At 41.2% G+C, this 13,347-nt stretch overlaps 1 protein-coding gene across 5 annotated transcripts in view; it reads left to right on the top strand.

The window, feature by feature from the left end:
- The window catches only part of ANKRD29 (ankyrin repeat domain 29), a 54,334-nt gene extending 47,346 nt beyond the window's left edge, over positions 1-6,988 (top strand). For all 5 annotated transcript variants that reach the window (XM_060613456.3, XM_081790778.1, XM_081790776.1 and 2 more), the window contains one exon: positions 4,516-6,988. In XM_060613456.3, coding sequence (XP_060469439.2) covers positions 4,516-4,599 — 84 coding nt within the window. In that variant the 3' untranslated portion in view covers positions 4,600-6,988. The remainder of the gene's footprint in view (positions 1-4,515) is intronic.
- The last annotated feature ends 6,359 nt before the right edge of the window (positions 6,989-13,347 follow it).

The raw sequence follows: 13,347 nt of genomic DNA, 5'->3' as shown, positions 1-13,347 counted from the left end.
GAAGTGGGCATGGTGCTTATTGATAGAGGAAGGTATGAAAAGCAATTTTCACTTTATACTTACGTACTATTCGAGTTTTTTATAAGCATCTATTTCTCTGTTAATTTCTTTAATAATTAAGGCAAATACGTAGAACCTTTTTATGAAATTTTGAAAAGAACCCATTAAGAAGTGCAATTAAACAACATGTCAAGAGTCTCTCTTTTTTTTTGTTTCCATTTTACTTACCATGTGGAGTTATTATTTCCTTGTTCTTACCATTGGAGTGCTTGAAGACAACACTTCTGCTTATCTCCTTCCTGAGATGCAGATTTGTTTTCCATTAGCTGGCCTGGCTGTGTGATAAGCCAGCTGAAATCATACTTGAGCTCTTATCTTTAGACCCTGGACACAGACTTCCTAAAGAGATCGATCTTTCTTACTAAGCCATCCAGCATTGAAGGCAAGGGGAAAATGTTAGTACCTTTATATGGAAACTGAAAAATGCAATTCCTTGTTTGTCTCCTGGAATTTCAGCAATAATGGTTATGGGGAAATTCGAGTGATCAAAATGCTGGACTTTGGATTGTCCCTAGAGCTACTTGAATATACAGAGAGAAACATACAGACTGTTCATGTTGGAGTTTCATACAACGGAAGCTCTTAGAGAGCTGGGAGTAGTTACCAAGGAACCGCATCATGACCCTGCCCCACCCATCCGCCAGCCACCCCAAAGAAGCCAACCTCTTAAAGTTAGCTCTAGAAGCAAGGGTGTTAGGAATCTGGCAGCCACCCGGGACTTTTGAGGGGATATTCTTCAACTTCATTCATTCAACAAATACTGAGTACCTACTAGATACCATGCACTCTGCTGTGTACTGGGGAGACAATGGTGAATGAAATTCCCATAGTCTCTGCCTTCAAAGATCTCAGAGTTTACTGGAGAATAAAGACAACTAAATAAGAAGTTGTACTACAGTGACAAGAACTATTAGCGGGAAAGTAATGAATGCTATTGAAGGCTTCCCAGAGGAAATGACTTCTAAGCTAATACAGAAGCAATCTTCTGCTCCAGGGAATACAGGACTTCTGTTCTGGGACTGCAAAGCAGATGCCTCAGGGGAAGGTAACCAATGGCCCCAACAGCCACTCCCCACACTGTAGCTGTCCCCATGGGTGCAGGGGCCCCATGTTCCCAGTACTCCCAATTGAGGACTCAGAACACATCCTCTCCCTGGAGCAGTAGGGAAATAGAGTGTTTTGATGCTATGGTATCATGAATATGGGCCTATGGTCCTGCTCCATAATGAATAAGGTGGCCTTTGGGGGATAGCCTGGAGCACTAGGCATCATAATGGTCCACACAATCTCAGCAACCTGAGAATTCAGTAGGAACCAACCTGGAGAGAATGAGACCAGGTTTTTAGAACTATATAGATGACATATGGGACAGCAATGCAATTGACCAGAATTTGACAACACACTTTGAGGATATAGAGCCTTTTTTAATAGTAAAGTTTATGGACATTCATGGAGACGGTCACACACAGGAGCTATAACTCAGCAAGCTTATAGATAGAAGTACAGCCTCTTAGATCTTCTCTTCTTCCTGACCATAGAGGATCCTCTGGCTGCCTGCCAACCTGCTCACCAAGGACCAATAACCCATGCAACACAGCTCAGTAACTCCTGAGTATACTCTGAGACCGGATGGAGCTTATGTCTGTCTACCAGGAACATTTCTGTGCAGGCCTGGCTGTTAGGCCTGTACAATGTCTGTTTCTGCAGGAACTAACAGTAGAATTTGAGCTTCTGGAGGGATCTCTGGTCTATAGTAATATAGCATAGTAATTTCCTGCCCAATTCAGTCCAGCATCAGCATCAAGGGTCTTTTGTGGTGGGCTGGGGTGCAGCAACAGGACATACTATTCGGCAGACCATTTGTGGCAAACAGAACTCCCAAGAACTCCACGCATAATTCCCTATAAGTGAGGTCCCAGCTAGCAGTTGGGGGTCAAAGAGCAGGACCCAACCTAGAAGGTAGGGACTTCAGGAGTTTCACATAGGATTAGGGTCCCAGATAAAGTAGATGGGGTTCCAGATATGGCTGTGGGAGGAAAAAATGTGTGAGGCAAATAACATGTGCATCCAAGCCCTCTACTCCATTCTGGGTGCTTTTCTGCCCTTTAACCGCCTCCCCTGAAATCCCAGGAATATCCTTGGGATTCGTCTATAACAACGGTTCTCAAAGTATGGTCCATGGACCCCGGAGGGTCTGCAAGGCTCTTTCAAGAGATCTAAGAAATCAAAACAATATTCTCAATACAGCAGAGATGTTATTTGCCTTTTCCACTGTGCTGACATCTGCTGTAATGTTGGCATTAGGTTAATTGGCACCTTACACATCAAAGCAGGAGTATAAACTATACTGGCAAATGATTTTACAAAACTTTGTAAGTTATTTCACAGATTTTGTAAATTATTTGACGAAAATCCCAGTTTTAAGAATGTCTTTGATGAAGCAGTAAGCAATTTGAATTATATTAAATCTTGACCCTCGTTATACACCTTTTTAACATTCTACATAACAAAATGGAAGTACGCATACAGCACTTCTGTACCCTGACGTGCAACGGTTGTCTCAAGGAAAAGCTTGCGTGCGTTTGTCTGAATTACCAAGTGGGCCAGTTGCTTTTTCTTGGAACACCATTTTTATTTCAAAGAACAGCCTGTGTCCACTGTGTGAGCCTGACAGCTTCCCAATCCACCTACAGGCTCTCCTGATGAATCGGTGCCGATATTAATGAATGTGATCTTTTGAGATTGTATGATGCAATATGTCAACATTTGGAAGAGCGGCATAACTCATTGAACGGATATTTTCCAGATAAAGTGTGTGATGTATCAAATCATGCATGGGGAAACATCCTACCTGTAGATAGATAGATCTATGGATTTTTAAGGTAAAAAGTTCATTGACATGGTTTCAGATTCCACGCTGAAATTACCTTTAAGAAACTACCACCTGTTTAGTATTGATGTGGCATCAAAGAAGAATATCTACAATGATCTGAAAAGGCTCTTAAAATGTTTCTCCCTTTTCCAAATGCCTATCTGTGTGAAGCTGAATTTTCTTCATAGGGGCTTTAACCAAAACAATGTATCACAGTACATTAGATGCAGAAACAGATATGAAAATCCAAGTGTCTTCAATTAAGCTACACATTCAGGAAAGTTGCAGATCTAGGGGTGCCTGGGTGGCTCAGTCAGTTAAGCGTCAGACTGTAGCTCAGGTCATGATCACATGGCTCATGAGTTCGAGCCCCACGTCAGGCTCTGTGCTGACAGCTCAGAGCCTGGAGTCTGCTTCAAATTCTGTGTCTCCTTCTCTCTCTGCCCCTCCCCTGCTTGTGCGCTCTCTCTCTCTCTCTCTCTCTCTCAAAAATAAATAAACATTTTATGGGGCGACTGGGTGGTCAGTCAGTTAAGTGTCTGACTTTGGCTCAGGTCATGATCCTACAGCTCGTGGGTTCGAGCCCCATGTCAGGCTCTGTGCTGACAGCTCAGAGCCTGGATCCTGCTTTGGATTCTGTGTCTCCCTTGCCCTCTGCCCCTCCTCCACTCATGCTCTGTCTCTCCTTCACAAATAAATAAACATTAAAAAATTAAATTAGAAAATAAATAAATGAACATTTAAAAAATTTTTTTAAAGAAATAGGCAAATCTATTAAATAATGCTACTCTTCTAACTTTTTTGTTTTTGAAAATTTGGTTGTTTTTCATTAATGTTATTTATGTTAGCCTATAATGAATGGATTTATGATTTTTAATGAGTTAATATATTTCTAAATGTTCTTATTTTCATTTCTAATAAGTTAAAAACAAAAGCTCATTGGGGTCCTCAATAATTTTTAGGAGCGTAAAAAGGTCTTAAGCCCAAAAAGTTTGAGAACCGCTGGCCCATAACATCAGCTGCAGTTGGTAAGGACTCAGTCGTGAAATAAATGCCTAGATGATGTGTCTCAGCAGCATGAGGAGAAGAAAGGACACACTGAAGCTGCTCTTGACCAGGCATCTCTTACTCTCTGAATGTTTCTAACTCTGTTTTCTCATCAAAAGATAACCTGTCCTGAGTCTCAGGTCCCTAGCAGACAGGCTGCTCCACATAATACATGAATTAAGTGTAAAGTATCAAATTTAACATTTCCAGTATTTACTGAGCACATACTAGATGCACCAGGCATTGTGCCAGAAGTGAGGATACAGTGATTAATAATACGTGGACCCTGGCTGCCAGGAGATTACAATGTGTTAAGGGATATGGCTCAGAGAGAAAAAGAACTCTAACGATGAGATAAGAAAATAACAGGCGATATTTAGACGCTTAAAGGAGACCTTTAATGCCTTAAAACAAGAGTGAGTCCAGTGAGGTTGCTCACCAGCAGAGGAGCAAGTTTGGGTCAGGAGTCCCTCTTTGGAGTCCCTAAAACCATCCCAACTGTGGGAATTCACTAATACCTATCTTATCTTCTTTAGGCCAATGAACTTCTGGCAGAACTAACCAAAAATGAACGTATCCTGCGTCTCCTCCGAAGTAAAGAAGGACACAGGAAGAGCTAACTTAGTTCCATATTTGACTGAAAGATAGAAACCCTAATCACATTGTCCGAAAAGAAGTCGCTTTTCAAATAGTGTTGGAAATTCCATTAAGAAAGGAAATGCTCAGAATGCCCGCCCTGGGTTCCTGACCAAGGAGAGCTGGGCTCTGTGCCCTGAGTCAAGAACAGAAAGGCTCAGGGACCCCTTGCCCTCACTTATGTGGGCTTCTCACACTGGCCTGCGCCCCCACTGCTGTGGGGCCTGGCAGATTCGTGGATTCCACAGAAACTCGTTTTACACTACACTAAGTTGGGTCTCTCAGTTAAACTCTAAGACTTAAACCCTTGACAAGGTTTAAGCAAGATGACAAAAGCCTTTAAAATACTGAAAGTCTGATCTTCAGTGAATCAAAGCACTTTTACTTTTGCATTAAATGTCAGTGTGCAAAAAGATACAGCTCCCTCATGTTTTACACGTACATGTATGTCATGCCAGCGTAAAATGTTTTCTTCTCCCCAAAGGTAGTAGCCACGTTTATTCTGAATCAATGAAGTGTAAATTCACATTAAAAAGCCACTTCTGACATTCCACCATGTGATTTTCAAAGGTGGACTGTTGAACTATAAAAAAGACAAATTGTTGATTTGTGAGTTGATCCTCGTCTTATTCCAAACACGTAAAAAATCATTTTTACCAAGAATCAATATTGAGGTACGGTGGGAAGCAAGTGGCAATTTGGGAAACGCAGAAAATTACAAGCCATGGGAAATTGAGGCTTGTCTCTTTGAACTTTTATTTTGGTTCTCTTGTTGGGAATCCGCTTCCCATGCCATAACTAAGTAGACTTCCTATGCTGTGCAGTCCTGAGCTCCCAGCACCACATTGCTTGACACAATGACTTTGAGGTCCTTGGATGAAATGTGATATATGCAAGTACAATACGTTGCTATTATATTGTAGGAGTATAAGTAATAAAAGACTGTTATTAGTATTTAATAGGTGTTCATCTATGCATGTTCTTGAGCTGATTGATTCCAAGAAAGAGACCTGAGTTTTATTGACTTATTCCTTGGAGGGGAATCAAAATTTATGTACAGTGCACTTTATAATCAATGGTGTCTAAATGCCTCAGTCAGTGCCTAATTGCACACGCTAAAATTAAACCGTCTTTCCATAATAAACCGTCTTTACCATAATAAACACTGATGGTATTTCTGGTATTTAAATACATCTTTAGTTTTCTTTTCATTTTCTGCTCTGATTTCCAGGCAATGTTCTGGATTTTAAAGACATGTTAACGTGGAAGAAAATGTAATCCCTACCGTTTTTATTAACCAACTTGCGGTGGTCCTGAAAGCATTATCCTTAAGCCAGTAAGTGATCAAATATAATTTTTAAAATTAGAAGATACTCTCTTAAGGTTTGTTATGATTGATAAAATAACCAATCAACAGAAATCAGCTTATTTTAATCAATATCACAAACAAAGGCTGTAATGAGTCACCCACAGAGTCCCCAGGGATGCCTATAGCCTGACTAGCTATGCAACAAGTCAACAATCTAATTTCGGGATAAAAATTTACAAAGATCTGTCTGTATTGCTAAAACACCCAGATATAAACCCTTTAGTAACTATAAAGCAGTGCCAATTTCCTCACTGACTTTCTTTTACTTAGCAAAGTACTAAGTACAAATGCACACTTTCCCCCATGGGAATTTCATAAAGCTATGTTCATTTTGAAGAGGAAAATAGTGTGGCCTTAAATGCTTTATATTTTTCCCCTTTTGTTAGCCCTTGGGCCAAAACTGATTGCTGATCACTGACATAAATCAAAACAGTATTGTGGGTACTGATAACAAAGTTCCAAGAGACAAAATGGGATGAAATCATGACCTTCATGTTTTCACTAAGATATGTTGTCCTTGGCCTATGTGTTACATTGTTTTAAGTGGATAATGTTCTTGATCAACATTAGAGCTATAAGAATGAATCCAGTAGCTTTAACAATATTTAATGGATTAAATATTTAACAATATTTAATCTCTTGCTATAGGTAAGAGATCTCTAGCCTAGAAGGATCAGGTTTGGTCTGGATGAGATTATGACATTATCCATAACAGGGAAGATGATTGTATTAACCATGCACCAAAAACTAAAGTCTGTTATTTGAAGTAAAATTGCATTTATTTTGCACACAGGTAGATGGTTCTTTTTTTTTTTTTTGATGATGATTCTTATTTTATGTTCATCTAATTCACAGTTCAATGAGCTCTGCATCCTAAGACAGAACTAGCAATTCCTATGCAAATCATTTGTTAAGTGAGCCACAAAAGTGTTCATTACCTCCATTTGTTTGATGACATATTCCATGTTATAATTCAAAATAAACTTAATGTACTACCCAGCTTACCTTTGCTGCTCTTTCTTGTTTGTTTTTAATCAGAAGTTGTTTCTATGTGGTTTTTAATAGCATGGAATTTTAGAGTGAGTGACTCAGTTTGTTGATAAATATATCGATATTTGAAATCCTGAGTCGATCTTTAAGCTTTACGATTTCATTATTTCAACTGTGGAGACCTTATGTAATGAACCCATACGGTTTTTCATTCAGACAAAAATCCCTGGGATAGTCACGGAAGATACTGAAAATAGAAACTTTTAATTGTACATTGTGATGATTCGATATCCGTAGACATTGTGGAAGGATTCCCGCCATCTAGTTAATTAACACATCTATCACTTCATATATTGATCTGTGTGTGTGTGTGTGTGTGTGTGTGTGTGTCTTAATTTCTATTTTTATAGCCCGTGATGCTACCGGTTCATTATTCCTTTGCAGTGGCTCTTTTATCTGAAATCACTGATGGTTTTGCACAACTCCAAATATTTGCAGCTGTCACATCAGGAACCTGGAGAGCTCCATGACCATTCTAGCTTCCTCCCCTGCTGCACCCCCCCTCTACAACCAAAAGAAAGCTATGTCTGATCATTCTCCCACAGGAGGACACCTCATCAAAGGACAAGGGCACCCACAAATGCCAACTACGTGGAATCCCACAGAGATGCATTTTGGGGTGGGCCTGCTGCAGATTATAGGGGTAGGAAACTGAGGGTCTAATTTCACACGGTGGTTTTGGTACCACAATTGGCTGAGCCTCCCAGGTAGTGACCAGATGCAGTCTGCAGATCATTAATACTAGCATTGGAAACAGCAGCTAACATTTGTTGAAGGATTGTTACGTGCTAAGGACTTTACCAAGATAACCTCATGAAGTTTATCTGCATTTTTCTCATTTACCCCTGACAGCAACTCTATGAAATAGGCATTATCATCATCCACCTGTTGCAGCTGAGGAAACTGGTTTTGAGAGAGAACCTCTGCATAGCTTTGGCTTGGTGCTGTTCTCCAGTCTGGGAGTTTTGCTTTCTGTACCAGAGGAAAGCAAGGAGGGTGGTCCAGATGGAGCCACGGTTATAGCATCAAGGCAATGAGGGTTGTGAACACAAGATATATTTTTAAAAATATTTAGAGGTAGAGGGGTGCCTGGCTGGCTTAGTCAGTAGATCATGAGACTCTTGATCTTGGGGTTGTGAGTTTGAGCCCCATCATGGGTATAGAGATTACTTAATAAAATAAAAATTTTTAATTAAAAATTTTTTTAAATTTAGAGGTAGAGCTAATGATAATTGGTGATTAACTGAACATAGAGAGTGAGGAAAAGAGGGTTACAATTATGCTAAGACGTGTTGGGGGACCCTAAGACGTCCCCCAGGTTGGGTGATTTGCTAGAAAGACTCACTGGGCTCATCATGTGGTCATAGTCATGGCCGAGATTACAGCGAAAGGATATATAGCAAAATCAGCAAAGGGGAAGAGAAAGGGAGTGAAGACAGAGGAAACCAGCTGCAAGCTTCCAAGGATCCTCTTCCAGTGGATTCGCACAGGATAAGCTCAAATCCTCTTGCAATGAGATGTGACAACATTGACAAGTGTTGTCTACTGGGGAAGCTCATTAGAGACTCACGCAGGCTTTTAACTGGGAGCTGGTCACCTAAGTACCCTCTGCTTAACATTTGCCAAAATTTCAGACTTACAGAAGGAAAACAGGCACTCAGAATAAACCACATTGTCATGTACAGTTTCAGCACAGTGAACCACTGTCATTTAGGGAAAGTTTTAGATCAGTGTAGGGAACTATTTGTGAGCTAAGTCCCCAGATACCAGCCAATGGCCAATCTCGTAAGCAAAACTTTCCAATTAACTTTCTGTTAATTCTTTTCTGTATCCAAGGTTTACATAGTGGATGGTGACAGTTCTATGTTAGCAAACAGGGAAGAACAACAGCAGAGTTGAAGTGGAGATAGAGCATTTAGACAGGTTCAGTTTGAAGAATGTGTGAAATAGATTCCAGGAGATAGTTGGAAACAGCAGCTTAAGGTTTAGGACAAGACTTACTACTGATTTAGCCATCATGTAAGTAGAAGTGATTGTCAAAGTCATGGGATGAATGAGATCCCCAGGAAGACTCTGGGGAGAGGGGGAAAAACTGAGAAGGAATTTGGAAGGAAAAAGCGAAGTCGGCAAAGAAGATAAAACGGACAATAGTGGGGAGTGAAACACAGATCAAGGGAGGAGAAAGTCAAGGGAGGCAAGGAGAGCAGGCATCCATGGACTCTTCCTTTCATGAACTATTTCTCTGTAGCATGAATGCTGTTTATTAGCATTTTACCAACAGAACTTCTTTCAAAATTGGAATCAATCCTCTCAAACCCTTCTACTGCTTTCTCAACTAAGTTTATGGAATATTCTAAATCCTTTGTTGTCATTTCAACAGTCTTCACAGCATCTTCACCAGGAATAGTTTTCATCCCGTGAAACCATTTTCTTTGCTCACCCATCAGAAGCAACTGCTCATCTGTTCAGGTGTTATCATGAGACTTCAGCAGTTCAGTCACATCTTCAGGCTCCACACCTAATTCTAGTTTGCTTGCTATTTCTACCACATCTGCAGTGACTTCCCCCACTGAAGTCTGGAACCCCTCAAAGTCATCCATGAGTGTTGGAATCAACTTCTTCCAGATGCCTATTAATGTTGATATTGTGACCTCTTCCCATGAGTCACAAGTGTTCTTAATGGCATCTAGAATGGTGAATCCTTTCCAGAAGGTTTTCAATTTACTTTGCCTAGATCCATCAGAGGGAATCACCAGCTATGGCAGCTATAGCCTTATGAAATGTATTTCTTAAGTAATAAGTAAAAGTCAAAATCGCTTCTTTTTTTTTAATTTTTATTTTATTTTTGCCAGAGAGAGACAGAGCACGAGAGGGAGAGGAGCACAGAGAGAGGAAGACACAGAATGCAAAGCAGGCTCCAGGCTCTGAGCTGTCAGCACTGAGCCCAACATGGGGCTCAAACCCACGACCCATGAGATCATGACCTGAGCCGAAGTCAGATGCGTCACCAACTGAGCCACCCAGGTGCCCCCAAATTACTTCTTGATCCACAGGCTGAAGAATAGATATTGTGTTAGCAGTCATGAAAAAAACATTCATCTTGTTACCTAACCAATGTGGGTCCACTCCTTGATGAGTTATGGACAGACTACACCAGGTGGGGTTCCCTCACAAGTCCTTTTTATTTGTACAAATAAGGAGAACATGTGGAATGACTCCTCAAACAAGGGTGAGCAGTTTCCTTTTGTGAAGGCTCGGGATGAATATTCAGAGGAGATTTTAACATTATAATAAAAATGACAAGCTGAGGTAACTTAGTAGGGCACCTTCTGATTCATCTGAGCAGGCATAGTCCTGGGATCTACTTAAATGTTTCTTTTCCTGTTCCAGCAATTTGTTAGTTTCTAAAAGATGAAATTGATAGAAGTTTCCGGGAGTTTCCTGAGTTCGGGGGGTCCGAGGGTTACGCCAGTGACAATCTCATAGTCCATCAGAGTTCTTGAGTGACCAGGTGCATTGTCAATGAACAGTAATATTTTGAAAGGAATCTTTTTCTTCTGAGCAGTAGGTCTCATCAATGGGCTTTAAACATACAGTCAACTATGTTGTAAACAGATGTGCTGTCATCCAGGCTTGGCCGTTCCATGTGTAGATTTAGCATCATTCTTCAGGGTCCTAGGATTTTCAGAATGGTAAATGAGCACTGCTCCGACTTAAAGTCACCAGCTGCCGTAGCCCTTAACAAGAGAGTCAGCCTGTCCTTTGAAGCTTTGAAGCCAGACATTCATTTCACCTCCGTAGCTGTGAATGCCCTAGCTGGCATCTTCTTCCAATAGAAGGCTGTTTCATCTACATTGAACATCTGTTGTTTAGCGTGGCCACCCTCAGTAATGACCTAGCTAGATCTCCTGGGTACCTTGCGGCGGCTTCTACATCAGCACTTCTGCTTCCCCTTGCACATTGATGTTATGGAGAGGCATCTTTCCTTAAACCTCAGGAACCACCCTCTGCTCGCTTCACACGTTTCTTCTGCAGCTTCCTCCTCTCTCAGCCTTGACAGAATTGAAGAGAGTTAGGACCTTGCTCTGGATTAGGCTTTGGGTCTAAGGGAATGTTGTGGCTGGTTGGAGCCTCTACCCAGACCACTTAAACTTTTTCCATAGCAGCAGTAAGGCTGGTACGCTTTCTTATCATTTGTGTGTTTATTGAAGTGGCACTTTTAATATCCTTCAAGAACTCTTCCTTTGCATTCACAACTTGGCTAACTGGCCCAAGAGCCTATCTCCGTTTTTAATATGCCTTTCTCACTAAGCTTTATTATTTCTCGCTTTTGACTTAATGTGAGAGACCTGTGACTCTTCCTTTCACTTGAACACTTAGAGACCACCATAGGATTATTAACTGGCCTAATTTCAATATTGTTGTGTCTCGGGGAACGGGAAGGCCTGAGGAGAGGGAGCGGGCGGGGGAATGGCCGGTGGGGGGAGCAGTCAGAACACATATGACATCTATCAGTTAAGTGCACTATCTCATAAGGGAGCAGTTCTTGGTGCCCCAGAACAACTACAACAGCAGCATCAAAGATCACTGATCACAGACCACCGTAACCAATAGAATAATGAAAAAGTTTGAAGTATTGCAAGCATTACCAAACTGTGACACAGAGACACAAAGTAAACAAATGTTGTTGGAAAAAGCAGGCCAGTACACTTGCTTGACAGAAGGTTGCCACAGACCTTCAATTTGTAAAAAAAAAAAAAAAAAAAAAAGCAGTATCTGTAAAGCATAATAAAGCAAAGCACAGTGAAATGAGGTGTGCCTGCCATTGGGCCACACAATAGACATTCGAGATCTGTGTGGTGCAGAATCGATGGGCCTGTGAGTTAATGTTTTACTACCTTCCTGGTAAAACTGATAAAACTACTTCCTGATAAAACTACGTTTTATCTCTGCTGGTCAGTTGGTTTAGTGAGTGTTATTTCACTGGGACAAGATGCTAAAAAATCAGCGCATAGAACCACGTGGAGGCCCCACTGTGACCAGAGCCAACCATGTTAGGATTTTGCATGCCATTGTCCAATGTCAGCTCAAGCCTGTACTTACCTGTGTTTCAAATTATGGAGAAAAACAAACAAAAAGAAAAGCAAGCTATGTGCTCTGTAGAAAAAAATTAGAATAATTTATTTCACATGCTGCTGGCTGAGGGCCCAGCTTGTGTCCTCAATCTGCTTAACATACCAAACACAGTGAGATAAACCCAAACAAACAGAGGTGGTTTCTCCAGGCTCTCCAACTGTACTTAGCCCTCTGTTACATTCTTGATGCATTAGTAGGTCTGGAAAGCCTTAGAATCTTTTCCTGGTGCCCTCACTTTTATTGTTAGCAATACTTTAAAAATGATTTTAAAATACAAGTGAAGTTGGAGCGCCTGGGTGGCTTAGTCTGTTAAGGGTCTGACTTCAGCTTAGGTCACGATCTTGTGGTTCATGAGTTCGAGCCCCACACTGGGCTTCTCTGCTGTCAGCACAGAGCCCACTTCAGATCCTCTGTCCCCCTTTCTCTCTGTCTTTCTGTCTCCCTCAAAAATAAAAATTAAACATAAAAATAAATAAAATACAAGTGAAGTCATGTTTTACCAGTTGAAGGAGGCTAATTAAAGATCTTCGGATCTTACATGCCCTGTCAGCTTTGTCTCTGTCAACAGAAAGTCTTCCTCCTTCTCTCTCTGTTGTCTTCTCCCCTCCCTTCACTAGGAATTCACCCTCTGATTTTTATGTTTATTTTAGTGTTTATTTATTTTGAGAGAGAGAGAGAGAGAGAGAGAGAAAGCAGGAGCACGGGAGGGACAGAGAAAGAGAGAGAGGGTGAGAGAATCCCAAGCAGACTCCACGCTGTCAGCACAGAGCCCAAGTCAGGGCTTGGTCCCATGAACCATGAGATCATGACCTGAGCTGATATCAAGAGTCAGAGGCTTGACTGACCGAGTCACCCAGGAGCCCCTCACCCACTGATTTTTCACAAGGGAAATGCTGCTATAACTCCCACTTCCCACAGTTGAACTTTTAAGAAAAGCCATAGAAAGGAAGTCTCCAACGTATAGGAGTTGGACTTGCTATTTGGGGAAAGATTAGACCCCAAACATCCAGGCAAAGGAAATTAACTGTGTCATGTGACTGAATCCTACAGAGCAGGGAATGCCAGTGTGAGACACTGACAGATAAATTTCAAGTTATCCCCATGTTGGTAGCATCTTCTCTGCATGGAAGTCACAACCCAGGGCTAGATTGATCACCGACTCGTATCCTTACTAGAG

This window comes from Panthera onca, chromosome D3, assembly GCF_046562875.1.
Source record: "Panthera onca isolate mPanOnc1 chromosome D3, mPanOnc1 haplotype 2, whole genome shotgun sequence".
In the NCBI taxonomy this organism is placed as follows: Eukaryota; Metazoa; Chordata; class Mammalia; order Carnivora; family Felidae; genus Panthera; species Panthera onca.
Note: the sequence above shows the minus strand (reverse complement) of the source record. Positions and strands in the feature narration are given on the sequence as shown.